This window comes from Pocillopora verrucosa, chromosome 9 (assembly GCF_036669915.1).
Source record: "Pocillopora verrucosa isolate sample1 chromosome 9, ASM3666991v2, whole genome shotgun sequence".
Lineage (NCBI taxonomy): Eukaryota > Metazoa > Cnidaria > Anthozoa > Scleractinia > Pocilloporidae > Pocillopora > Pocillopora verrucosa.
The window spans coordinates 2,077,984-2,104,521 of record NC_089320.1 but is presented as its reverse complement, the minus strand read 5'-3'; the positions used below and the strand labels follow the sequence as shown (position 1 = coordinate 2,104,521).

Below are 26,538 nucleotides of genomic sequence, written 5' to 3'. Positions count from 1 at the left end.
ATTGTGTAAACGGCATCTCAGTGCAAAAAATTAAATTGGTTCCTAAATTGTATCATTTCATTAGAACAGGTTCGCGACGTTCAATTTAAGACGCAGAGATGGAGTGTGGAATTGTCCAGAAGTGTAAAATAGCCACCCATTTTTCTCTTTATGTAATTTTATTTTTTTTGTATCAAGCTAGTGATTGATTATTAAACTTTGCACAAATTTCCATGGCTTGTGTTTATTAAGGTTAAGCATACTGAGTAGGGGAGTTAAAAAATCTTTATGAAAATGAATCCTATTGATAATTCTACTAATTCATGATTCATCAACCCCAGCCTTCCCCTGCTACCCTTTCAAATCCTTCCCGTGCTTTCATACAGTTGATTTATGTTGGGTTTACAGAAGTAAACATGCGACTCAAATACTGCCTATTGATTAGTCATAATTCTCATGAATCTTTTATAACGTTTGATAACATCTAGCTCCAGAGAGGCCACTTAACATGCCACAAATAGAATGAAAATGACTAATGCTGACTACGAAACAACGGTGTAACCTGCATTCGGTTTCAAGTATCACTTCCTTGATATGCCAAAATTGTGTTCAGTGGAGAGAGCTCAACGGGGTTAACCGTGAGCCCTAAAACGGTAAAGATTTTAGCAGGTAGACGTACACATTGCAAACAAGAAATAAGAAAAGAAACTATAAATTTGCAGATCTACGATGAGTCAATGTTTAAGAATCATAACCTGATATGGTTTTGTTTTGTGGCTAATGTGGTTGAAGGTTATCTACACGAATATCGAAAACCATATCGAAAAAATATTGCCTCTGATAATGAAAGTGAACGAGCAAAAGTGTTTTACAACGTTGCTGGAAGTTAATTTTAACCTTTTAAATTAACTGAAATTAAATTTTGACATGTCTGATAAGCATAAGGGAAAGAAGTTTACATTTTCTGTAAAATGGTCAAAATTTTATTCATTAACTATACAAGCCATCACCCATTAAGATCCACTGAAGGTGGCAGGTGTTTTAAGATGCGCAATAACAGGAACTTTCGAAAGACAATTGTTTCCCAAAAGTTATTTTTATAAGAAAACTGAGACCAAGATATGAAGTCCGGACCTCTGTCTGAAATACCACTCTTTGCTGTAAAATGGTCAAAATTTTATTCATTAACCATACAAGCCATCACCCATTAAGATCCACTGAATGTGGCCGGTGTTTTAAGATGCGCAATAACAGGAACTTTCGAAAGACAATTGTTCCCCAAAAGTTATTTTTATAAGAAAACTGAGACCAAGATATGAAGTCCGGACCTTTGTCTGAAATACCACTCTTAAATCATGAAAAATAAATGAGGTTTATTGTAGAGATTAAACAATATCCGGTGAAATAAGTGAAATGACTTCTAAAACACTTTACCCTTAAGAACCCACTAAACACGCCAATGCAACATGGAACAATGGAACGACTAGATTACAAAGTAAGCTGCATCAGGTTCTATGTGGCTTCATCTCAACACACCGAACCTCTATACAGTATCAATTCCGACTGCACTTAAAACAAATATCACAAAAAAAAAAAGAAAACAGAAAATGAAAATTTGGAGGTTTGCGATGCGTCAATGTTTCAAAATCGTAGACTTCTTGTCTTGTGGTTTATGTGTTTGAAAGGTTATCTACACTAATGATGAAAACAATGACATTTGGCTCAGTTCCCGCAGAGTCATATTCCGCGAACCGTTACTGGCTTCCTTTCGCGCGCGTGGGATGATTTGACAGACAGCTGACTTTTTCTAAGATCCTGAATTTCTTCATTCATTGTGTGAGTGATGGCTCTCCTAAAAAACATAATTTTTTTCATAACGAGCTGGGAAAGGAAAGCCAATTGAAAGATAGAGGGAGAGAATTAAAATCGGAGAACACCGTTCTATTTCAGAATTTAACAGATACCTGAGCGAATACCTCGACACGAAGTTTGAGATAGAGTCATTTGACCTGAAACTTTACCGCCTCGTGGAAATTAGGAAATCTGGAATTAGCCTTGTCGCTTGCCTCTAAAAGTAAAAGCTGGTGAGTAAATGTGTTTTAGAACTATGACATTTAATAAATTTTTTTAAGAAATAGTTCAAATATATTTTCAGCATTTCTCTCGACCGTAACGGAGTGATATTAATCGTTTGCCGAAAAATCAGATGGCCAACATTTGAATCGTCAGCCGCACCCTCATAGATATAACTACGAAGAATCTGGCCTGATTTGTTTCTTTTCAGCCTACAATTTGTTTATTTGGCTGCACTATTAAGGTTCAAATTTGTTTCGATATTTAAACTCGACAACACTTTGATGATACTATCTCCAACCTATTTATCAGCGTGTTGCGAATATTTTTGCAGATATATAGAGTTATACATAGCAACAGTACAGCTTTTCAAAAAATCCTTAATTTTAAACTTTCATGTCTGCGACTCAAAACCGAGCAAGGTTACCATCATTATATCTGGCTGAGTTACAAACGGCATATCAAGATTCATTTATCTGCTAATTGTTTAAAAGCGTTATAAAGTGAAGTGTTCCAATGGATATATTGGATATCTTGATTATCGCAAAGGGGTCTCAAGAGCTGTGCTTTAAAAAACAAGCAAGAGGATTAAATAACTTGGTTTTTATCCCTAAAAGTTTAAGATTACTTTACTGTTATGTTTACCTAGTGTAGTTGTCAATGAAAGAGTACACAGTTAATTCAATCGAGAAAAAAGATTAAAATGAGCTCATTTAGTCCTGGCACAGATGATTTTCTCATCCTTCTCAGTGGTCGTTTGATGCACAAGTGCGAGAAATACACTGTTCATATTTATCTGAATCTGAACGGTATTTCATATGTTGGAAATCTTTGAATTAAAGTTAAAAACTCTATATCATATCATTTCATTGATATCACAAATAACCACCCCTTTAGCAAAAGACAGTAGCTAATTACATGCCATGCAGAGGCTAAAGCGTTGTAAACTTTATAGTTCCCTCTAGACATCATTTCAGCTTCAGTTGACTGTGGCAACCTGCGGATTAAAGTGTTTTACACCTCAGAATAAGACTTATCAGAGTCAGTTTAGGAAACAACGGGTATTATTTTCCAGGTATGTGTATAAGTTTATTCATATCTTGTTTTAAACTTTGCCATTTTAGAAAAGGCGAAAATGAATTATGTCAGGAAAAGTTAGGTGAAGACGTACGCCTCCGTTGTGGCATTTCATCACCCTCTTTATCCTACAGAATGCAGAATAAGCTCTGAAATTACAATAAGCTAGCCTACGACCAAAGTTATTTGCCGAAAACTAAGCACAAGTATCATCGAATGTTTCTTACTTGTAAAGTTTCCTAGTTAGGTAGTTTTTTCACGTTTCAAAATATAAAATAATTTTAAATAGATCAAACGGGTGTTTCGCCTGATGACAAAAGGGAAGTCCAGTGAAAACTACTCCACATTTTTCCTTTCCTCGTAGATACGTCTTCATGAAAAAACCTTTCAGCTTTTGAACAAAGACTGTTTGATTTATCATCCCATCTTCTTGATATCACGTGCAAGCAGTAAAAATTTGAAGGAAAATTAAATTGCCATATCAGTCTCTTTTCTCGTAAACTAGCGGCTTGTGAAAAAGACTTTAAGAGTAGAGAGAGGAGAGACGGAGTCTAAAAGGACAACGTTTCGTTTTTTTTAATTACCCATGGAGGAATTTTCTCCTCAGAAACATTGGAGTGGATGATTATTTCTCTTTTGTCATTAAATTCAAATGGAACGTCAAAACTACAAGTCTGCCTCGACGAACTTGCTTTATATGATACTTTATCACATTAACTGCGGTGTTATACAGGGATTTCTGGCCCTGAGAAAAGCTGCAACAACACACGTGAAAAAATATCGTATTTTTTACGTGCGTTGATATAGCCAATCAGCTACTGATCGTCACTTGCCTTTAGCGCCACTCGGTCAGGTTGATGAATGAATGGCAAAGTCTTCACGATTCTCAATACAAGTTGTTTATCGGAGCTTTCGTGAATTAGGGCGGCTAAAACACTTAAAAAAATCCGTATCGCTGACAGACAGTGAGGTTCAAACTTTCCTAGAAGGGGGAAGAAAACCAATATACTAAAAGAAAATTACGACCATTGTTGTTTTTGTTATCATGATTCAACGCATTTTTCCATCTTAGGAGTTAGCGCCAACGCACTCTGCGGTTGTCATTCGGGGTTTGTCGACTCATATTTTTATTCACTGTGTTTATATGATAAACAAAATAATACATGGTTGCTATCGAGTTAAACACTCGAAGAGAAATTCCATATTTACGCGCGCCCATGTAATATTCTCTATGTATTTCCCAAGTACTTTTGAGTAAGCTTATTTTCAATATTTTTCTTGCTCATTAATTTTTTAGGACTTCATCAGCTTTCCCATACTCCCTCGGACTTGTCCAATAACCCGCCCTTTTACTTAATTCTTTTTCAATTAAAATGCTCACCATATTTTCGCAGGTGTCATAGATCTGTTATTCTTCATATGGCTGCTCGACAAGCTTCGTTTTTTACCGCGCTGTTTTTAATTTCTCTCATGTTCCGTGGCATTGCTTGTCAACAATGTCACGGAATAAACTCGATTTATCAAATGATGCTTAAAGGCCATACCTATAAGACGTTCAAGACTACACCAGGTACGCCCGAATGCAGAGACATTTGTCTCGCTGATGACAGATGTCAAAGCTTTAATGTCGTCATGTTCATTGCAATATGTGAGTTAAACAACCGAACTAAAGAGGCCAGACCAGAGGACTTTGTCAAGGACGAGTACAGATATTACATGGCGAAAGGTCCAAAACGAGGTAATATAACTTGCAAAAATAAAATAGCAGGGTGCTTACGTTTATGGATTTTGCATTACTAGCTAGTGATTTTTCTAACTTTTATTCAGCCAAAGAGAAATATTTCCATTTCAGTTCCCCTGGGATCAATCCGTGAGCTGCCTGCTGAATCGTGCGAGGAAATCAAGGCGAGTGAAGGAGAACAAGCAGTTAGCGGTAATTATTGGTTGGATTCTACAAGATCTGGGAACTCTATTTTAGCTCGCTGCGACATGAAGACAAAAGGTTGGTACAACAAATATTCCATGGCTATTTGCCTTCGTGCTAATGAAAGGCCTTCTCTTAATCGTTTTTCTTTTTTTTGTAGTTATTTCATTTTTTTCTATATAAGGAAGAAAAACAATAAACGCAGCTAAAGATAAGCCTTACTGTTTATTTCATTTACTCCTATTTAGAATGTGGGCCTGTTGGTGTGACAGACAACAATACAATTCCAGATGCCAGATTTACAGCGAGCAGTGTTTACAGTAGTTCTTACAAACCACACTTTGGCCGACTGAACGAAACCAGGGGAAAGGGAGGGTGGTGTCCTCGTAGTACAACTGATAGAACAGACTATCTTCAAGTTGATATGGGCGTAGTCCGTTCTGTTTGTGCTGTGGCCACACAAGGAGAAATGAGGAATACTGAATGGACCACTAGCTACAGACTACAATTATCTACAAACAATATAACTTGGAACACTTACAAGGAAACGAATATTGAAAAGGTATGGAGAGAACTGTTATTGACATTTTAATATCAGCAATTAAAAAAGAGTTTGAAGCCAATGCAAATAATTAGCAAACAGAAATACATTTAGATGCTGAATTTGGATGTGTAACTCCATTGGCTACTGCAGCAGAGAATGTCGTCGGAGATAACAAGGTTGTGTAGTATGACGAGTTTGCTTGAAAATTCTGAAAGGCGTCTGATGCGTCTTTTATGGAATGGTTCAAAGACCTAAGAAAGTGTAGTTTATCTATTCTTTCGTGTGCTGCATGAGGTCGAAGAGATTTAGAAATTAGTCGCGCAATGTACTGCTAAGACTTTTCCATCCAGGATATATTAACTAAAGCATTTCGCATGAAATTATTTTCCCGATTTCGTGAGACAGGAAGTCTCCGTTCCGTCTCCTATTCTGTCCCTAACCTTGTCTTTGTCGTGGATTCATATGACTTTGTTTCGTTTTTGTTTTTTTGTTTTGTTTTGTTTCGTTTTTTTGTTCGTAAATCATGATAGTGACATAATATGTGCATGCTGCAAACAATAGCTTAAATGTTAGCAACATTTATATCCGGGAATAGACTCAACAACAGCCGTCTTGCAGCTCAATAAAGGAAAAAATCGTGTCACCTTGACCATCTACTTCTGGCTATCGGATGATGAGTAATAAAAAAATCCATAATAAAAAAAGGTGAAAAAAGTGACGGAAAAATGAACACCGTTTGGAAAGGCTGGGCCGCAATGCAATAGAAGACAAAGTTGCGTGAGAGATGTGAGCAGTTAAGACCTGTTCAAATGGCCCCCACACCTCCCCTCCCCCTCCTCCCAGCGCCTCCTTACTTAACTGTATATAGAATTGGTGCACCATACCAAGTTGTTCAATTTCTTTGTTTTGTTTTGTTTTTTGTTTTTTTTACAGGTGTTCACAGGAAACTCAGATCGGACCAGTATCGTGAAGCATTCACTCAGAACTGACTTCAAAGCCAGATACGTTCGGTTTTATCCTGTAACACACCATAATTGGCCATGTTTGAGGGTTGAGATATTTGTGCTTAAGTAATACGGTAAAGAGTTCGTATGTGTGTAGTTGTGCATCAACATAAAAACAGAAGGAGAAAAAGAATACAAACAGTCTTAAAGTAGGAAAACAAACATTTGCAAATAAAAAAAACTAATAAACTTATTCAGTTAACAAACTAATCATTCCCAGGGGCGGATCCAGGATGTTTCGAAGGAGTGGGTGCACCACAAAGGAATCACCTAACTGACGTGTCCTCTGACGAACAGAGGGTCTGATAGTTCACACAGTTTTGTTTTTCATATTATTATTTTGCACAATACTATTTATATAGGAAAGCCGCTGGTTATCTTATCCTGTAACATACCATAATTGGCCATGTTTGAGAGTTGAAATATTTGAGCTTAAGTAATACGTTAAAGGGTTCGTATATGTGTAGACATTCATTGACACAAAAACAGGAGAAAAACTGACGAACCTCTCCTCTGACCAACATAAGGGCTGACGCTCGAAAAGTCAACGCCAACCTATCATTTTGACCGCATTTAACATAAATTCTCTAACCTCGTGTTCCATTTTAATGCCAATAATTCCCACAGTTTTGTTTTTTTATTTTATCATCATTATTTGTTTTTCTTATTTTGCACAACACTAGTTATTTAATAAAGTTGCCGGTCATCTTAGGGGAAGATGGGTGTGCACCCCTGCACCTTCCCTTAGATCCGCCCCTGGCTACATTCCTTTCGTTACAGTAAAATAAAACAGTTATTCAGAATAAAGGTAAAATAGAAAATGTATTCCAGATCTCCACTGAAAGATATGTGAGCTCACGGTTGCTTCTTCATTAAGTTAGCTGCTATCGGTGTTAGTTTTCTTTTCTGATAAGTTCATGCTTTATGAAAATAAAATTAAGAGATACTGTAGAATCGAGACTCCTGTGGCATGGATACCTACAACTTAAAAACAGGGTGCTCATCCAAAAACAAAGCAGATCTGTAGGAGAACAACATCAGCCCGTCAAACATGCGTGAACCAACAGGAGTACGCTAAAACAAACCAAGAGCAGCTCCCTATGCCACATTAATAGCCATGGGTGACTATTCAACATCACTACATAGTGAAGAAAAGTAGTAAAGGTGTCGCACGCACGCGATTTACAGATGATAGTTTGACTCCTAAAATGATAGATTCGCTTTTTAAGGAGAAAAAAGTTTTCATGTCCATTTAGTACTTAGGATCTGTTTTTCAAGCACTCGCTGCTATTAATAGCTGAATCCACCAAAATGATCTTTAAACCTCTTTGGTATTTGATTCATGAAATGAAAGATTAATTAATCGCATCAGATAATTTATTTGAACTGTTACACAGACACCGGTGTGTTGGGTAGTTAAGAAGGAATTAAAGTTGCAATAAACAACAGTAATTCAACTTCTATGATTTTTTTTGTGTGTCCCACTCACAAAAGAATTTGAAAAAAAAGGCATAGTAACGGTTACTACGCCTTTTTTTTCAAATTCCAGTCGAACCACAACAGCTTCGATGGAAAACAACCGTCAAGTTTGATCGTGATACAAAACTTGATCGGCGATCACTGATATTCTGACAACGCCCCCCTCACCCCAACCCCGTTAAGGTAGATTTTCATTCCTCCAACAGTCAGCAGAATAGGGTCCGCATTCGTTTCCATCTCGTGGTGGCCCTTATGTTGCACAGCTTATTCCTTTGCTAAGAAAGCAAAATATCACTTCCTTTTCTTCCTTATTACAGGTTCTGGAAGATTTAATTAGATTCAAAAAGTGTGAGTGTAGATTCGAGTAGATTCAAAGGTGTGCGTCTCACGAAACGTATTGATAAACATTAACCTTTATTCTTGTGAAAACAATTTCTCGACTCCATCGGCAAACCAAAAGATTACAGTATAATTTTGAGAAACTTGGCGACTAGGGACCAAGTGATTGAAAGGCAACTACCATACATTAAGCTTATTCCCTCTAGATGGAAAAGTCTTGGTTTAAACCCGATCCAGGCCATAACTTGTGTGTTATGTCTTGTGTTTCTAGATAAAATTTCGTTACTAAGTCACACAACGCGCCCCCGACCTAGGTCGGTTGAAATCATGGGGAAAGAGAAACTGTCTGAAAAGCTTCACGGAATACGGGAGGTTAAATATGATACATTAGCGAACTGTACTGGAGAATTCTTCAGGCTAGGAATCTTAACCATACAGTCTGTCTCGCTATTAAATTGATCGCCCCCGTTTAATCAAATCGATAACTTTTAAAAAGCAGATCGTACTAGACAACCGAGACAAACGTAGCGTCCCTTATTTATGACGTCTTTCTAGCTATCAAATAACGGTCTGGCTTACTGACCTTAATCTAAATTTAAATTTAGGCAGTGTGAGGTTACTGTAACATGCTACGAAAGCTGTTTTCGAGAAAGTTCGATCATTCAGCTCTCGTAATGTCTCTTAAAGAGCGTACTTTCCCAATGAGCCCCGGCACAGTTCTAAGCGTTTTCTGTTTGCTTCTTTACTTCGCTGGATTCATTCGAAACGAGTCTAAATTCAATGAGTATGAACGAAGGTTGAAAACTGTTGAGGAATTCATACCTCAAGATAAAATGACACAAGCGAGGACGGATTTCCCTCCCTCTGAACAAGGTAATGTCCGACTGTCTTTATTTCAATTGCTACATGGTTGTCTGTTATGTGGCTGGTCGTGCTCCTTTAAAGTTATTTATGTAAGTTGCAAGTTACTCTAAACTGTTAGGGGTTTAAGCTTTTGATAAAAAGTACTCAAGAGCTAATGGTCATGTCTTCCGACTTCCGTTTTAGCACAACAGATATGAACGAGACTTACTTGTCTTATTTTCTTTTCACTGAGATATCAACATTACCGTATATCAAACGACGTAGATTAAAAGCTAACGATATGGACGACTCTTGTTTTACATGATGTCCATTCTCTCGTTTTCTTTACAAAATAATTTGGAGACTTGCCAAGGAGTAAAACGCAGAGGTTTTCAAGGTAAACAATACACTCTTTTTAAATGGCGACATTAAAATCGATGTGTTGCCCACTGCTTGGTCAACAAGAAACAAAAGCTTTCTTCTAAGTCTCTTGGTGAGCAAGAAAGCAAATCTCTTCGTCGAGACTCTTGTAAACCTAAGCCTTAAAATTTTGATTTAACCTCTCCTCATGCTCGAAATGATAATATTTGTGGAGAAATCAAATCAAGAGATAAACACGAGCCATTTGACGAGGGGTTAAATTTAAATTTCTCTAACGTCACTTTTGATAACTGGAAAAGATTTCTGTCCTCGCTACGGTCAAATTGTCCTTTCCTTCTTGTGTTTGCAGTTGAACTTGGATCGTTATCGTGTTATTTGAGATGGCAATGAAGGGTCTAATTAGGTTACTCTCCTTTTTTATTGATATATTTGATATATTTTCAGTCATACAAACCACCTCTGCCGAGCTTGAAATCCATCGACTGAAGCGTAGTATTTCACATCCACCTTCTTTAAATAAGTCGGCTGAGATGAGGAAAATGATAGAGGACATCGTTTATTCCGCTTGGAAGATTTGCCACAACAAAGCTGGTCTGAATGTTTGTCCTCGTGGCCGGCCGGGACCTCCAGGGAGAGCCGGACCCAAAGGTGACAAGGGAAGAAAAGGAAGAAAAGGATCCCAGGGAAGCATGGGACCACCGGGAAGAAGCGGAAAACAAGGAACCATGGGACCACCGGGGATAAGAGGACAGAATGGAATAAAAGGAGACATCGGGCCACCGGGTATTCCTGGTATCCCAGGGACTAAAGGTGAACCAGGAGAGTCCATCTCAACCCCAAAAGTAACAATTTCTCCACCGAAACTAGTCGTCAACGAAAGCAAAATAGCCTCGTTCTTATGCTCTGCTTCGGGAAACCCTGCGGCTCAAATGTTCTGGTCGAAGGTCAATGGATCTTTTCAAAGCAACAGGATGAAAGTGACGTCAAATGGTCTGATGCAGATCTCTGGTGTCCGGATGGAAGATGCAGGCGCCTACAAATGCATAGCGCGAAATATTCTTGGAGAGGATGAAAAAACTGCCATTCTCGTCGTTCAGAGTAGGTCTAAATATTCCATCTTATGTCCACATGATTCCTACGCCTCTGAAGTTTGAAAAAAATTGTCTTTTATTGACGTTTTTCCTAGGGCAGCTCGAGGGATACAAAATTCTGGGGTTCAACAGTATATAAAATTTTAAAGTTGTTGTGAGCAAAATATTAGAATCAGATAAAACTTAAAAAAATAAAGCTCTAAAGATGGACAAGATTTTAGTATGGGAGCCACACAAGCGACAGTAGCTATCTTACTTCTATATAATAATGTTTCTCCCATTCATATACAGGTAAACCTACCATTTCACTCTCCTTCGGTCCAACGTATGTAGAGAAGGGCAAGAACGTCACTTTACCAAAATGTCATGTGACAAGTTTTCCTCCGGCAATCATCACGTGGTCTAAAGGGCGCGGTGAACTTGCGCATTCCAGAACAGTTGTGAAAGACGGAGAGCTGTCAATTATCAGTGCTCAAAATGAAGATTCTTATTTGTATGAATGCAAAGCCTCCAATATTCTAGGCCATGACTCAGCTTTGACAAATCTTGTTGTCTGGGATCTGCCCCGTTTTACAGTCAATCCACCTGCACAGCTTGATGTAGGAAAAGACAGAAATATTTCAGTTCCTTGTCAGGCCGCTGGTGACCCTCAACCAATAATCACGTGGGTTAAAGAGAATGGTGATTTGCCAGTCGGAAGATCGCAAGTCAGTGTGGATGGAACACTTCAGATATGGAATATTAAAGATGAAGATTCCGGCATATATATCTGTACAGCCACATCAGCACAACTGTTCAAAACGTCTTCTTCAATGCAACTGACCCTTAGGAAAGGTGAGAAATGGCTTTATTCAACATTTTATTTGTTACACAAAGATCTATAAATTCCTTCTAGAATTAAGAGAAATCTGAAGAAATATATGTTTAAGGTAAAAGTGACTGTATTCTGGGCGGATTTCATAATCAGAGTCTATTGTTGGGTTATTTGACTATGAGGAGTATATGGAAAATGAGTTATCAGTTTGGTTGTAATGTTCTTGTCTTAAAGACTCCTATCAAGTATACGAATGATGATTGGTTGGTTTAAAGCATCTGGAAAGCTTTTGGGACAAGATTTCAAATTAGAGCAATATTCTGCAAAATTTCCGCTTACTAGAATTGCATCTGAAATGTTTTGGAGAAAATTATTTTAACATGGAGCAATATCCTGCAGAATTTTAGCTCATTAGAATTGGGTTAATGTGCTTTACAACTACGGTCTTAATAAACCATAGCTTGCAAAGTTTTTAAGACAAGCAATTAAACATTTTGATGATTGCAGCGGATTGAATATAAATTAATTCCTTGGGCTGTTTTGTCCTTTTTTTTTTAGTTTTTCTTGTTACTTAACTCAAACATTAAAGTTATTAAATCAGTATTAGCAGGCAATTGCTCATTAAATTTCCTATCGGCTTAACTACCTCGCTAATGCATTAAAGTTAATATTTGCTACGATTTTATTCTCGACAGAGGAACCTGATATTTTCGAAAATTGAAAGGCAATGAAAGAAAAGGAACATTGAAAAAATCCAATAAAGCAAACAAAGAAATAAACAAACAAACAATAGAAGGGCAAGAAAAAAAGTTTATTTGAGTCAGGAATCTACTTTCGTAAATTTTTATGCTCATGCAAGACCCTATATTTATTTAGTATGTAAGTCAGTTGGTGTGGCGGACAGGAACAGAATACCAGATGCTAGAATGACAGCGAGCAGTTTTCACAATACAGACTATTATCCCTACTATGGCCGACTCCATGAAAACAGGAGGAGAGGAGCGTGGTGTGCAAAGACTAACTCTGTTGGAACAGAGTATCTTCAAGTTGATTTGGGTACAGTGCTCGATGTTTGTGCTTTGGCCACACAAGGAAACCAGAAAGAAGGTCAGCGAACCACCACCTACAAAGTTCACATGTCCACAGACGGTATAAACTGGAACACTTTCAAAGAACAAAGTATTGAAAAGGTATGGAAAGAGTAGTGCCGTAATGATTCGATTTGGCGTCCGCTATTCCAATTGGGGACCCTATTCTGTTTTGGTGATAGCACTGTTAAAGTACATTTCCATTAACATTTGTCATGGTTCATATTCCTTTGATTGCTTACTGAAAGCTTTATTACAAAAACAGTGGTCTTCGTCTCCGTCTCTCAACTGTTATATCCACATGAGTGTAGAGTCCTTTCCAACGAATCATCTCGTCTTAAAATTTTGCGACGCTTGCTTGGCTGGTCTTTCCCACCAAGAAGGATTCAGGGGCAACAAGTCCGTCTTCAAGTCTTCTTGGTCCTTTTTAAATAAACATCAAAGCTTTGCTTTGCACATTCTGCTTTTGTTCGAAAAACGAATATGTGCCCTGTCCCTAATAAGCGCCCTAAAAGCCACTAAAAGCAGATAAGCGCCAAAGGCGCTGAATCGAATCATTACCGTAACTAAAGAGCTACAGAAATTCTTCTCTCTGGTTTTGTTAACATAATATCAATTAGTTTAAAATGATTGAGATAAAATATGCAACCTCGTATATTTTAACCAATAAATATTTCATGAAAGTTAATAAAGTGTAATATCATGCTACTACGCTTTTCAAGAGGGAAAGGCTTTATTGACCAATGTCTAACTTATCTTCTGCTTCTGCTTTTGTCTTTATCCTTGATTGTCCTTTGTTTTGCAGATTATGATTATGATTATGATATTTGAGTAAGAAACAAATCAATTTGGAAAAAATTAAAATTACAAATTGAAAAAAAAGAAACGGAAATTTAATTCCGTTCTGGGGTGCCGAACCTCGATTTAACGAGACCGGGCGATTTTGATGCGAGCCTGGACGTCAGTTTCGTTTCCACACCGGGTTAACAAACCAAGTTTAAAATAAACTACTGGGGCGAACAATTAACAGAGAGTTGTCAAAAAAGAATACGAGGTGTAGTTGAACTGGTTTGGTTTTTTTTGCTTTATTTCAGGTGTTCCAAGGAAACTCAGATCGAGGCAGCATCGTGAAGCATTCACTCAGAAATGAATTCAAAGCCAGATACGTTCGGTTTTATCCTGTCACTTACTATCAGTGGCCATGTTTGAGGATTGAAATATTTGTGCTAGAAGAATAGATCTATTCATCCAACAGCATTAAAAGTAGTAGGAGATGGTCAGTTTGATGGAAATAAAAGTTCATGCACGGAGTTCACAGTAGCCGGGAAAACAATTAATAAAATTCTTCCAAGCAAATAAACTAACAAACGTTTTATTAAGTGAATTTTCAACAGATCAGTAATTCATAATGAATTATATAACGAATATAGTGAATTACATGAAAATCTTCTTTTTTAATTTCATCAATCTGTTTACGTTAAGCCACATATATCCAAAGGCAATCCAGCTGGGTCAATAGAAAAAGTAATTTTGAGAAGAAACGACACAAAACAATAAAATGATGTAAACCGTGCGAATAAATGAATTAATTTTTAAAATATTTCATCATTGTCATGATTAAACATACACGCAATTTACTGGTTGACAACACTAAAAGTCACAAGAATTCCCCAAGCATTTCAACTCGATATGGTTCCCTGCCGCTCCGGGCATCAGAAATGACTGTCATTACTGATCAGAGGTCGCTATTCATTCTAAAGTACGCTTCCCCCCCCCCCCCCCCCCAAAAAAAAAAAAAAAATGACGAAAAAACAAAAAACCAAAGAAAAAAACATATTGTTCATACCATTACAATGTTTACTGCAGTCGGCTCTCACTTTAAGCATTTTATCTCTTCACGCACCCTCTCTGACCTCATCTAACACTGAGGACGAAAGAACATTGTCTCTCGTGTACAAGTATGAGGGAATTTTCTGTTTTTGGCCGGAGAAGGACTGTGGGTTCATCCCTTATGGGGCGGTGGTTGGGTGTTTTATTTATACGTTATTGTTTGAATTTTCCTGCTGTTTTTAACCACTCGTGGGTCTCGATCACGTATCATGAACATTCGAGAACCATAGAGTAATTGTCATTTTTGTGTAACGAGCCTAGGATATAGAAAATCTGCAAGTATCCTTCGAGAAAGCGCACCCTTAAGTTTCGGTTGCGAAGTCCAATGCTCGCTCTTTAGGCGAATGGCATATGACGCCAATGGTTTTTCTGTCCTACTCTTGGTAATCACCGTGGAGAAGACATATTTTGGTTATTCTCTGTAAGTAAATCAGAGTTGAACTCTGTCATTTGCATTCACAGCTACCACAGTTTACCCAGTTCTTGATTCATATTTTGGCGTATCTCATTCACAACGCTAGTGGAACTGATCAGGCTGCGCCAAGGTTGTTTGTGACGGCTCCTTTCAGTGTGGTAGTCACGTGACGATTATCAACAGAACGCGATATGTTTAGTATCTACAGTCACGCAATAAGTCACGCGTTAAGTCAGATGATTTACTCGTATCCAAGTCAATATTTTGTTGAGTAGGGAAAAATGGAAAGATTCTTGCTAAGTTAAGATACATATTACCTCTGATGAATGTTATTTTTATTTCCAGTTAAACCTGCATCTAAATGTCATTAGCTCAGAAGAAAGATTTGATCTGAATGAAATCTTCTTCAATTGTTTTGAATATGTGCACCTGAATGTATCTCAGGGTATATTATCTTAATAGGGTGAAAAATTTTATGTAATCATGCGCCCATGTACCTCAACTCTCTCCCCCACTGTAAACAGTTAATAATGGTAATAGGACAATGTGGAGTCCAATTCGGTCTGCAATCAAACAAGTGATTAACAAAATCGGAAGACCGCGAAGTGGGTGTCCGATTTGTAAACCACGAGTATGGTTTTTATTATTTTATTATTATGTTATCAATTAGTCAAAACAATGACAAAATTAAAGGAAGAAACTAGACTTCTGTTATACGTTTTCATTAAAAAAAAAAAAAAACAAAGCAGTATTGATGTCTTTGGTGGAGTTACTGAACAGTAGCACATGCAGCCATGTGGAATCTTTTGGTTTACATGATTAATTATTTCTACATCTTAATTAATCCTCCAATTGATCACGTTTTTGTATTCCAGCGGCCAAATTAAGAACCTTCCAGTTTTTCTACAATATGCTCTAAGCCAGAAGTTATTATAGTGGCGCCCACACAATTAAACATTAATAAGTATTTCTATGCTAACGCTAAAGAGGGAGTTCTTTCGCAATGCTTTCTCTATCTCACAAAATTTCGGTAGAAAAGATAACACAACATTCTAGCTATTGAAGATAAGTGGAGTGATTTTTCTTCATGCCTCGTATATTCGTGGTTAGATTTCCTGATCATGATCTATAAATTGCTTACAAGAATTAAAGACGCTCCCGAAGTTGTTCCTCATCACCAGCTGTCGGAAAGCAGCGAAACTTATAGCACCAAACAAATTAAAGCCGTATCAAAATAAGAAATTTCCTGTGCGCCTTGTTTAACCCAAACGGCAAAGTTTATTATAAAGGATATGGTGTTGTCTATGAAAATGGATGCACACATTTAAATTAGCGTTTGTTTTATCCTTGGGTTCAGGAACAGTGAAATTTTTTCTGAAAATTTTACGCCAATTAACAATTGGTTCATACGTCAGCGTGCGTTCATCGAGATATGAAGCACGCGGGAAGTTTGAAGAGCACGAAAGATACGTAAGAGTTGCTCGAGGCGTAGCCGAGAGAAACTCTAGCTTCTTGAGTGCTCTCTAAATTTCCCAGGTGCTTCATATCTCGATGAACGCACAGCTGACGCATGAACCAATTGTTTTATAACATTTTCAACCCGATGGAAAATGTTTTTCTCGAAGGATATGTTTGCTGACGTCATGAGCGTGCACAATAGGAATATGAAGCACGCTCGCGCAATTGAATTTGATTGGAAAAATTTACTAACTATGTTAAAATGTTATCAGGAGCACCTTTAAACGAGGCACGAGTATGCGTTCCTTGAAGCTAAATAAATTTAAAATAGAACAAAGTTCAACGTTAACATTTAACATTCTAAGAGGTAGCTATATTTGAATATTTGTCACAGCGGGAACATTTTCTGACAAATTGCATACTGCGCCAATTTCATCTACGTAGTTAGTAGTTATTTGGTGGAAAACGACTCAGGTAAATAGGGAATTAGAGATACGACTTTGGTCTCTTGTGAGCCTAATAAGACTGAACTATAAAACTGCTGCTGTACAAAAGCTACGAAATGAAGAAAAAAAGCCTAGACTCAAATTATCAAAGAGCTAAATTTATCCAGTGATGAAAGGAACTCTAAAATGTAAGCATAAATTAAGACAACAGGTGTAACTATTTTTCAAACTCTCCGATGTAAGTTGCTAAAATGTATTGCCTAAAACACGAACGGTCCAGACGAACGGATGGGATGACGAAATCAGAATTTTTTGCTTTCACACTGATTTTATAACTTGATACTCTTTGGGCTCATGCCCACGTGCATTGAAGAGGAACCCAAAAATGAATGTTAATTTTTGGAACTAACATTGGACTCAAGTTATTTAAAATTAAAGTAGCGACCATTTTGAATATTGATATGAATTTCTTTCTGTTAGAAGACATTCTTGTTTTAAAGTCTCACCCGAAAAATTGAGTTTTCCAGTTACGTGTATGAGTTTATCCTTATCTTGTTTTAAACTTTGCCATTTTAGAAAAGGCGAAAATGAACTATGTCAGGAAAAGTTAGATGAAAACTTGTTTTTCCAACAGAATTTAGAATATGCCTTGAAATTACAACTAGTTAGCCTATGGCCAAAGTTTATCGCGGAAAACTAAGACCCACTGAAAGTGGCAGGTGTTTTAAATTGTGCAATAAGAGGAACTTTCGGAAAACAAATGTTTTCTAGAAGTTCCTGTCTGAAGAATCCCGGTCAAAGTTTTAACCATTAACCATATAAGCCATCACCCCACTGAGAACCACGCAAAGTAGTGGGTGTTTTAAAATGTGCAGTAACAGGAACTTCGGAAAACAAATGTTTTCTAAAAGTTCCTGTCGTAAGAAAACTTAAGTTTCGTCATTCAGTGTGTGAGTGATGGCTCTCATGAAAGGCATAATTAGTTCGTAACGAACTGGGATAGGGAAGCCAATTGAAAGATATAGCGAGAAAGACTTAAAATCTAAGAACACCGTTCTATTTAGGAATTTAACAGAAATCTGATCGATTACCTCGACACGAAGTTCGCGGAAGAGTCATTTGACCCGAAACTCTACTACCTTGTGGAAATTAGGAGGAAAAAAAAGCAGGAAATTATTCTACGTTAATGCGACAGAAATTTGATCTGAAATAAGTCTTGACGCTTGCCTCTGAAGGTAAAAGCTGGTGAGTAAGAACAATTAAATTAATTACAGTTTTTTTAGGGATAGTTCAAATTAATTTTCAGCATTTCTCTCAACCGTGATAGAGAGAAATTAATCGTTCGCCTAAAACTCAGATGACCAATATTTGAACCGTTAGCCATACCCTCATAGTTGTGACCACGAAGAATTTGGCCTAATTTGTTTCATTTTAGCCTACATTTTGTATATTTGGCCAAACTAGGGAGGTTTTAAACTGTTGCAATTTTTAAACATGATTCTCTAAACGGATCGATACAACACCACTTTGATGGTATCAAAAGATTCCAAACTATTAATCAGCGCGTTGCAATTAGTTTTGCAGATATATAGAGTTAGAGCTTTCGAAAAATTCCTTAACCTTTCATGTCTGCAACTCAAAAACGAGTACAGCTGAGTTACAAATGACATAGCAAGATTCGTTTATCTGCTAATCGTTTAAAAGTGTCATACAATGAAGTGTTCCAATGGGTGTATTAGAAGTCTGAATAATCCCTAAGGGGTCCTAGGAGCTTAGCTTAAAAAAAAAAAAAAGCAAGAAATTGAATTATACCTGGATCTAAACGGAGTTCCATATGTTGGCAACCTTTTAATTAAAGTTAAAAACTACTTTTTATATCCTCCCAATGATATTACAAATAACCAGCCCTTCAGGGACAGACAGTGGCTATTACATGGCAGGGGCTCATGCATTGTAAAATTTATAATTCCCTCTAAACATCATTTCAGCTTCAGTTGACTGAGGTAACCTGCGGAAGAGCTTCACGCCTCAGAAGAAGACTCATCAGAGTCAGTCTAAGAAACAACGGGTATTGCTTTCCAAGTATGTGTATAAGTTTATTAATATCTACTTTTCAATTTTGCCATTTTAGAAAAGGTGAAAAAAGGAACTATGTCAGGAAAAAGCTAAGTGAAAACGTATGCCTCCATAGTGGCATTTTATCACCTCCTTTATCCTACAGAATGCAGAATACGCTGTTAAATTACAATAAGCTAGCTTATGACCAAAGTTCATAGCGGAAAACTAAGCACAAGTATCTTCTAATGTTGCTTATCTGTAGAATTTTCTAGTTAGGTAGTTTTTAACGTTTCCAGATAGGAGATAATTTTAAATAGAAGATCAAACGGGTGTTTCGCCAGAGGTCAAGAGGGAAGTCTAGTGAAACTACTCGACATTTTTCCTTTCCTCGTAGATACGTATTCATATAAAAACCTTTCAGCTTTTAAACAAAGCCTATTTGATTAATCATTCTATTTTCTTGATATCCCGTGCAAGCTGTAAAAGTTTGAAGGGAAAATGAAATTGCCACGTCAGTATCTTTTCTCGTAAACTGGCAGCAATTGAAAACGACTTCAAGAGTAGAGGGGAGAGGGACGGAGTCTCAAGCGACAACGTTTCGTTTTTTTCAACTACCCATGGATTCATTTTCTCCTCAGAAACATTGGAGTGGATAATTATTTCTCTTTTAAAGTAAATGGTTTGAACCCAGGAGTATCAGTAGTTCGTGTAGTGTGATCGTCCGGGTGAGTGTAGTTCTGAAAAGAACTATTGTTGGTGACTGACGTTTCGACTATCTGTGCGATAGTCATCTTCAGAGTCAAGTGAGGAGTAGTTGTCAGTCAATGATGTTATAAAGTCTGGTCTGTTGAACGTGATTGGTCTGTTTAGCCGTGATGTGATTGGCTGGAAGACTCGTGTAGAGTTTGTTAACAGTCATTGGTCGGTTTCGATCCGCCTGTTGTTTGTCGGTCTGTTTGTCGATTTGTTCACGTCGTTAATGAGTCGTTTGTAAGGTGCTGGTAATTGTTGACATCTGTTGAGAGGCGTCTGTTCTAAGTTAGTGAACCAGCTTTCCAGAGTCAGTCGTTGAAAATAGTTTGTACTGTAGGTTAAGCATTTAGCAGAGTCCCAGTCGATTCTGTGATTAGTTTGTCGGTGATGTTCAGAAATGTGATTGTTTACATCGCCATTTCTAGTTGCTCGTTTGTGTTCAGTTAGTCGCGTGTTAAGGTTTCTACCAGTCTCACCAATGTAGGAGGCCTGGCAGTCGGAGCATTCGATCTTATAAATCGCTCCCTGTCTGTTGTTGGGTTCGTCTTTGTCTTTAACGTTGGTCAGCAAATGTCGTAAAGTAGTAATAGGCCTGTGATCTACGCGAATCTAGCTACGCGAATGTTGTAAGGTTGTAGGATCCGCGCGATAGCCTCAGAAGTGCCTTTGATGTAGGGTATAGCAGCTGTAGTCGTGATAGATGTGGAGTCCCTGTTAGTTTCTGTAGTGTCGGTCACCCTGTGAGTGTTTCGTCTAATGAAGGCGAGTGAAAGAGGACAAGCAAAAAGCGGTAATTATTGGCTGGATTCTACAAAATCTGGGAACTCTATTTTAGCTCGTTGCGACATGAAGACCAAAGGTTAGTACAACAAACATTCTATGCCTATTTGCCTCTGTGCTAATGAAAGGCCTTCTCTTAATCAATTTTCTTTTTAACTAGTTGCAGACTATTGTGTCAAGCACCAATGCCAAAACGATGCAAAGTGTGTGAACCGTGAAACCAACTACTCGTGCGCGTGTAACTCATCTGGTTGGACAGGAAAATATTGTGAAAAAGGTTTTTCTTTTGTTGAAAAAGTTTCTGCTGACGTTCATGCTGAACAAATTCGATGAAGGAACGACATTAAATTAACATGTGCTTATCCATAGATATCAACGAATGTAAGGAAGGCCTGCATGGTTGTCATGTAAATGCTATTTGTAACAACAGTGCGGGCTCCTACAGTTGTACATGCAAACCGGGATTCATTGGAGACGAAAGAAACAACTGCAAAGGTAAAATTGTTATTGTCGTTGCTTTTTTCATTATAAAAAATCTCCATTTGAATCCTTTACAGCCCCCTTTGCCTCGCCTTTGCCCAATGTTTTGTTTCAGTCACAGGTAAGAAAATGTTGTGAAAATGTTTTTTTTTTTTTTATTGTAAAAGTTTCTGTTAAACTTCATGCTGAACAAATTCGATGAAGGAACTTCATTAAACTAACATATGCTTATCCGTAGATATCAACGAATGTAAGGAAGGTCGGCATGGTTGTCATGTAAATGCCATTTGTGAAAACACTGAGGGCTCTTACAACTGTACATGCAAACCGGGATTTACTGGAGACGGAAGAAACAGCTGCAAAGGTAAGGTTGTTATTGTCGTTTTCGTTATCATTATCCTTATCATCCGATTAGAATCCTTTACGGCCCCTTTGCCTCGCATTCATCCAATGTTTTGTTTGAGTAATGCACAGATAGTCAAATATTGTGAATGGTTTTTATTTTGTTAAAAAAGTTTCTGCTAAACTTCATGCTGAACAAATAACATGAAGGAACAACATTAAATTAACATATGGATATCCATAGATATCAACGAATGTAAGGAAGGCCTGCATGGTTGTCATGTAAATGCCATTTGTAACAACACTGAGGGCTCTTACAACTGTACATGCAAACTGGGATTTATCGGAGACGGACAAAACAGCTGTAAAGGTTAGTTTGTTACTGTCATTTTCATTATCATCTCCATTAGAATCCTTTACAGCCCCCATTCCCCTGCCTTCGCCCAAGTTTTTTGTACGAGTCAGAGATAGCTTAAATATGATATACAAGAGAAAGTTTTCAATTTTTTAATTTTTTTTTTCTGACGTTCACAGATTTTACGCTGCTTGTTAGTAATATTTAAAATTCTTATCGTTTTCAACCATCTCAGCATGATCCGCACCCAATATCTTTACTAGCCATAATATATTGTTCTGTATAGGGAAGAAAAACAATAAACTCTGATAAAGATAAGCCTAGCTGTTTATTTTATTTACTCTTGTTTAGAATGTGGGCCTGTTGGTGTGACAGACATTAATGCAATTCCAGATTCCAGAATGACTGCGAGCAGTTTTTACAATAGTTATCAGTATCCATACTACGGCCGACTGAACGAAAGCAGGGGATATGGAGGATGGTGTCCTCAGAATAAATCTGATAGAACGGAATATCTTCAAGTTGATATGGAAGAAGTGCGTTTTGTTTGTGGTGTGGCCACACAAGGACGACGATTGGGCCCTCAACGGATCACCAGCTATAAACTACAATTATCTACAAACGGTATAGCTTGGAACATTTACAGGGAAACGAATATTGGAAAGGTATTGAGAGAACTGAAATTAACGTTTTCACCAATTAACAAATAGTTTAAGGTCAATACAAATGATAAGCCTACAGAACTACACTTAGATGCTGAATTTGGACACTTTATCTTCATTGGCTACTGCAGAGAATGTCGTCGGAGATCTAAACTTGTGTAGTGTTACGGGTCTGCTTGAAAATTCCGAAAGGCATTTGATGCGTCTTTTATATCTATTCTTGCGTGTGGTGCGTGAGGTCGAAGAGATTTAGAAATAAGTCGAGCACTGTACTGCTAAGACTTTCCATCCTGTATATATTAACTAAAGAAGTTCTCATGTCCAGATTTCTCCGTCGCTGTTTCCGTTCCTAACTTTGTCTTTGTCATGGATTCATTTGGTTTTGTTTTGTTTTGTTTTGTTTTTTTTGTTGTTGTTGTATTTTGTTTTGCGTTCGCAAATAATGACGGTGACGTAATATGTGCACGCTGCAAACAATATTTATATTTAACAATATTCAATTGCTTAAATATTAGAAACATTTATATTCTGGGAAGACTCTACAACAGCCGCCTTGCAGCTGAATAAAGGGAAATATCGTGTCACCTTGACCATCTACTTCTGGCTATCGGAGGATGAGAAATAAACTATCCTTAAAAAAACACGAGGTCAAGATAGCTAGATATTGCCCGAGTTTTTTTGTTGTTGTTGTTGTTGTTGTTGTTTCTTTTTTTCACCCTTTTTTCACCCTTTATTCTCCTTCTCAATAATAAAGGAGTGAAGTCACTGAAAACTAGAGTGAAAGAGCGGAGAGGTTTTTATTGGAGACTTTTGAGCAGCTGACAATCTTGTGTTTCCTTAGCTGTAAAGCTATTGGAATTATCTTATACGTGTTTCATTACGGCTAGATTCAAGAGACAGCTCACAACTGTATCAAAGATTTTTCTTTAACAGATCTTTCCTGGAGGCTACCACTGATATTTCGTTTGCAACATTAGTTTTTTAGCCAACCTCGATGTACTTCAGATCCTATCCCAATGCCCTCCCTTATAAACTTGTATTGTGTGTTGCTGGATTCTACGGCTTTCTCGTTGTGAATAATGCATCTTTTCCTGTTTCAGGTGTTCCCAGGAAACTCAGACCAAAACAGCGTCGTAAAACATTTACTCGCTACTGACGTCATGGCAAGATACGTTCGGTTCTATCCCGTCACCTACGAAAAGTTTCCATGTTTGAGAGTTGAAATATTCACGCGAAAATGATGGCAACTTTTAATGAATTTTTCTCATCTAGCTCAATGCACTAATATAGGAGACAATGACAAACTTGCTTGAGTAGTTCATGTAGAAAGGAAACTTAACAATCTACCGAACGAAAGGCGGGATAATTTTGATAAGCAACAACACAAGCTAGAGCAGAGTTCATATTCCATTTAAACTATAATGCGTGATCTGATTTACTTAATGCATTGAGAAAACCACACAATGCTTTACCTCTCTGGTAAAGGCATTTTCATTGTGCGCAAGCCCTGTATACAAACAATCGCTAAGAATTCTGGGTGTCGATTGTTTCAGTTTCAGCTTCACATCACTTAGTGCTTAAGTCAGCTTTGCTGATCCTTGGTTTCACAGCCTAGCAGCACGGTGTAACTACGCAAGCACAATGTAGACAAAAGACACACAGTTCTAAATAATAAAAGTCTATTCATGCTGTCTTTTTAACGGGAATTTGATGTGAGTTATAGCTTACGTTTTAGAATCCGATACATGCTGTATTCGTTTTTACAGTTTATTCACAGCTTGGGTGATAACGGTGGCCGACTACCAGTGAAGGGTTCTCTGAGTCTGGGACACTTAAGAGGAGGAAAAAAAAAGATATAAAAAGACAAAGCCTTCATGGGGTAATGAAATAAGGGAAGAAGCTTTATCATCCTGAGGCAATTTATTGCAGCGATTTTAATACACTTGACCTGCGGTACATATGCGAAATGAGATAAATCCAAACAAACTGAGTTTTTCTGTTGAATTACGAAGCTACACCCAGCTCCAAACCAGGAAGTAAGGTCCAAAACAAGATTAGTATGCAAAGGTAAAGTTTTTTTCCCATTTCATTTATTTTTTTTAATCCCCTTTTTCATTCATCTAATTGTATTGCAAATAAAGGGAATCCATTTAAGGCCGTCAATACATTAAGTGGACTGTTGCATTCTGCAACTCGGCGAATATGGGAAAGTATTAGAGTTTCACCTCTAGTTAGCTTGAGCAAAGATCTAGCGAAGTTCATGAGCCACTGGGGCCTCGGGCCAAAAACTAAAAGGAGTATCATGGAATTACTTTTAAACTGCGGCAAGAAACTAAATTTCAAGTAGTACTGGAGTCCAGAGCTTTCACCAGAATATTTTAATGGAATACTCAAAATTCCTGAAATTACTCTGAGGTAGTTCCTTTGTATGGCCACGTACTTCATCAAAACAAAGAAAGAGAAAAACACATAATGACTGTGTTGTTGATCAAGTTCAGTCTTTTGCATCTTTATTTTAACAAGCTGAAGTTGAAAGAACCAAAAGAGGGTCCTTACGCTGATTGATTATTCTTGACACACGACAACGGGATAATTAATATCATTATACATCAGACGTACTGTGGAAATCTGATTGGCCGAGAACATTCAATCAACATACAATAGCGTGTGAGGTTGACTTGATATAACATGTCGAGTCTGCCGAGTTTACCAGAGGCGAAGCCGTACAAGAGAGATAAAAAATAAAATGAAAAAGAACAGCACTTTGATATGTGACCCCGCCAGAGTCCACGGGATTTCATGGAATAAGGCAACAATGGCAAAAGTCTGTTCAATTAACCATATATGCCAATATCTGCGCACAGTAAATAACACGCGGCTCCGCTCGGAAAGCGGTTAACTAGCGGTTATTAATTAAGAAAATGTCGATTTGCATAGATTGACGAACAGCAACCGCGTCGATCAGGAGACATGGAGCCGGAAATCTGTTGCTAAAGGATTCACAAAGGCTCGGTACTGGGTTTATTAACTGCAAGAAGCGATAAGGATTTTTATTTTACAAGGTAAGAATTACCTTGCTCACTGAATTCCTTGTGAAAATCCCGAGGGAAAGAGCCGTGATTTGCCATGAATGTTTCCTTGTTTATTAGAACTTTTGAATAGGACAGAAGATCTTCTTCATTTTCGCCCATATTCTATGATATAACGTGCCATGTGCGTGCGTCAATACACCTTTTTCCCTGAAATCCCGCAGAGGGTCACATATTGTCAAATAGTGGGAAATTGATGAGATTGGCTTACAAAAAACAGCTAAACGCGCATCCACCCTTGTAACGAAGAAGCCTTAAAACACACTGATACAAAACGAAATTTGTTTTAAAAGATTACTGAACTACGTCGTGAGCTGCATAGGGTTCTTTGTATCATGTATCAGGATGATATTGGAAGATGCTTAAGGGTCAATTATAGATGTGTTACGATTGCTTATTCAGACTTTCCATAGTTACAGTAGTAACAATACAATTATGCAATCGATTTTAAATCTAGCTCTTAGTGCCTGCTCTTGAAAAGTTGTATTGTATCCATCTTCATCCCTAGCTGAGCTACAAGTTACATGAAAAAGTTTATTTTTCGACCACTTTTAAAAGATTCCAAACAGTGACGAGCCCTTAAACTGGTAAGAAATTGGTTGCGTTTCTCCTCTCTGTTGGCCGTAAAACACAACAACGCCCAGTTTGAAAAAGATATTAACTGTTTCCACTGATCCAACAAAGATGCACCCCTGTAAAGAAAAACGGTGGCTTATTATTTACCCAAAGTTTTTGCGTGATGTTATTTCATTCCCTTTAAACATCAATTCAGCTCCATTTAGCCGTAAAACAAAACAACTACTTTAAAAAAAAAATTAATTGTTTCCTAAAACATCCTATTCATCCAACAAAGATACACCCCTGGCGTAATATAATACCTCATTAGCATCTATGTAGCTCCAGTTTGCCGTAAAACACAACAATGCCTACTTTGAAAGAAGATGTGAACTGTTTCCAACAGCATCTGAATGATCCAGCAAAGATCCACTCCCGTAAATAAAGAGAGTGGCTAATTATTAATTGAGAGTTTGTTCGTGATGTCATTTCATTCGTAAAACAAAACAAAGCCTCGCTTGAATAAAATATCAACTGTTTCCAGTGGTATCCCACTGATCAAACAAAGATTCACCCCTGTAAAGAAAAAAAACTACCTGTCGAGAGTTTTCCTTGGTGC

The 26,538-nt window shown here is 37.5% G+C and overlaps 2 protein-coding genes across 4 annotated transcripts in view; both read left to right on the top strand.

Annotated features, from left to right (window-relative positions):
• The first annotated feature begins 1,734 nt into the window (after positions 1-1,734).
• The window catches only part of LOC131791379 (protein kinase C-binding protein NELL2-like), a 51,609-nt gene continuing 26,805 nt past the window's right edge, over positions 1,735-26,538 (top strand). For 2 of the 3 annotated variants that reach the window (XM_066171746.1, XM_066171744.1), the window contains exons 1-6: positions 1,831-2,063; positions 3,008-3,127; positions 4,524-4,867; positions 4,982-5,131; positions 20,597-20,713; positions 20,806-20,931. In XM_066171746.1, coding sequence (XP_066027843.1) covers positions 4,549-4,867; positions 4,982-5,131; positions 20,597-20,713; positions 20,806-20,931 — 712 coding nt within the window. In that variant the 5' untranslated portion in view covers positions 1,831-2,063; positions 3,008-3,127; positions 4,524-4,548. The other variant, XM_066171743.1, reaches the window with a different exon arrangement.
• On the top strand, positions 9,034-14,205 carry LOC131791390 (uncharacterized). Its single transcript, XM_059108720.2, has 5 exons — positions 9,034-9,292; positions 10,088-10,741; positions 11,026-11,568; positions 12,425-12,738; positions 13,731-14,205. The coding sequence occupies exons 1-5, from the start codon at positions 9,046-9,048 to the stop codon at positions 13,872-13,874; spliced, it is 1,902 nt and encodes a 633-aa protein (XP_058964703.2). The 5' UTR covers positions 9,034-9,045; the 3' UTR covers positions 13,875-14,205.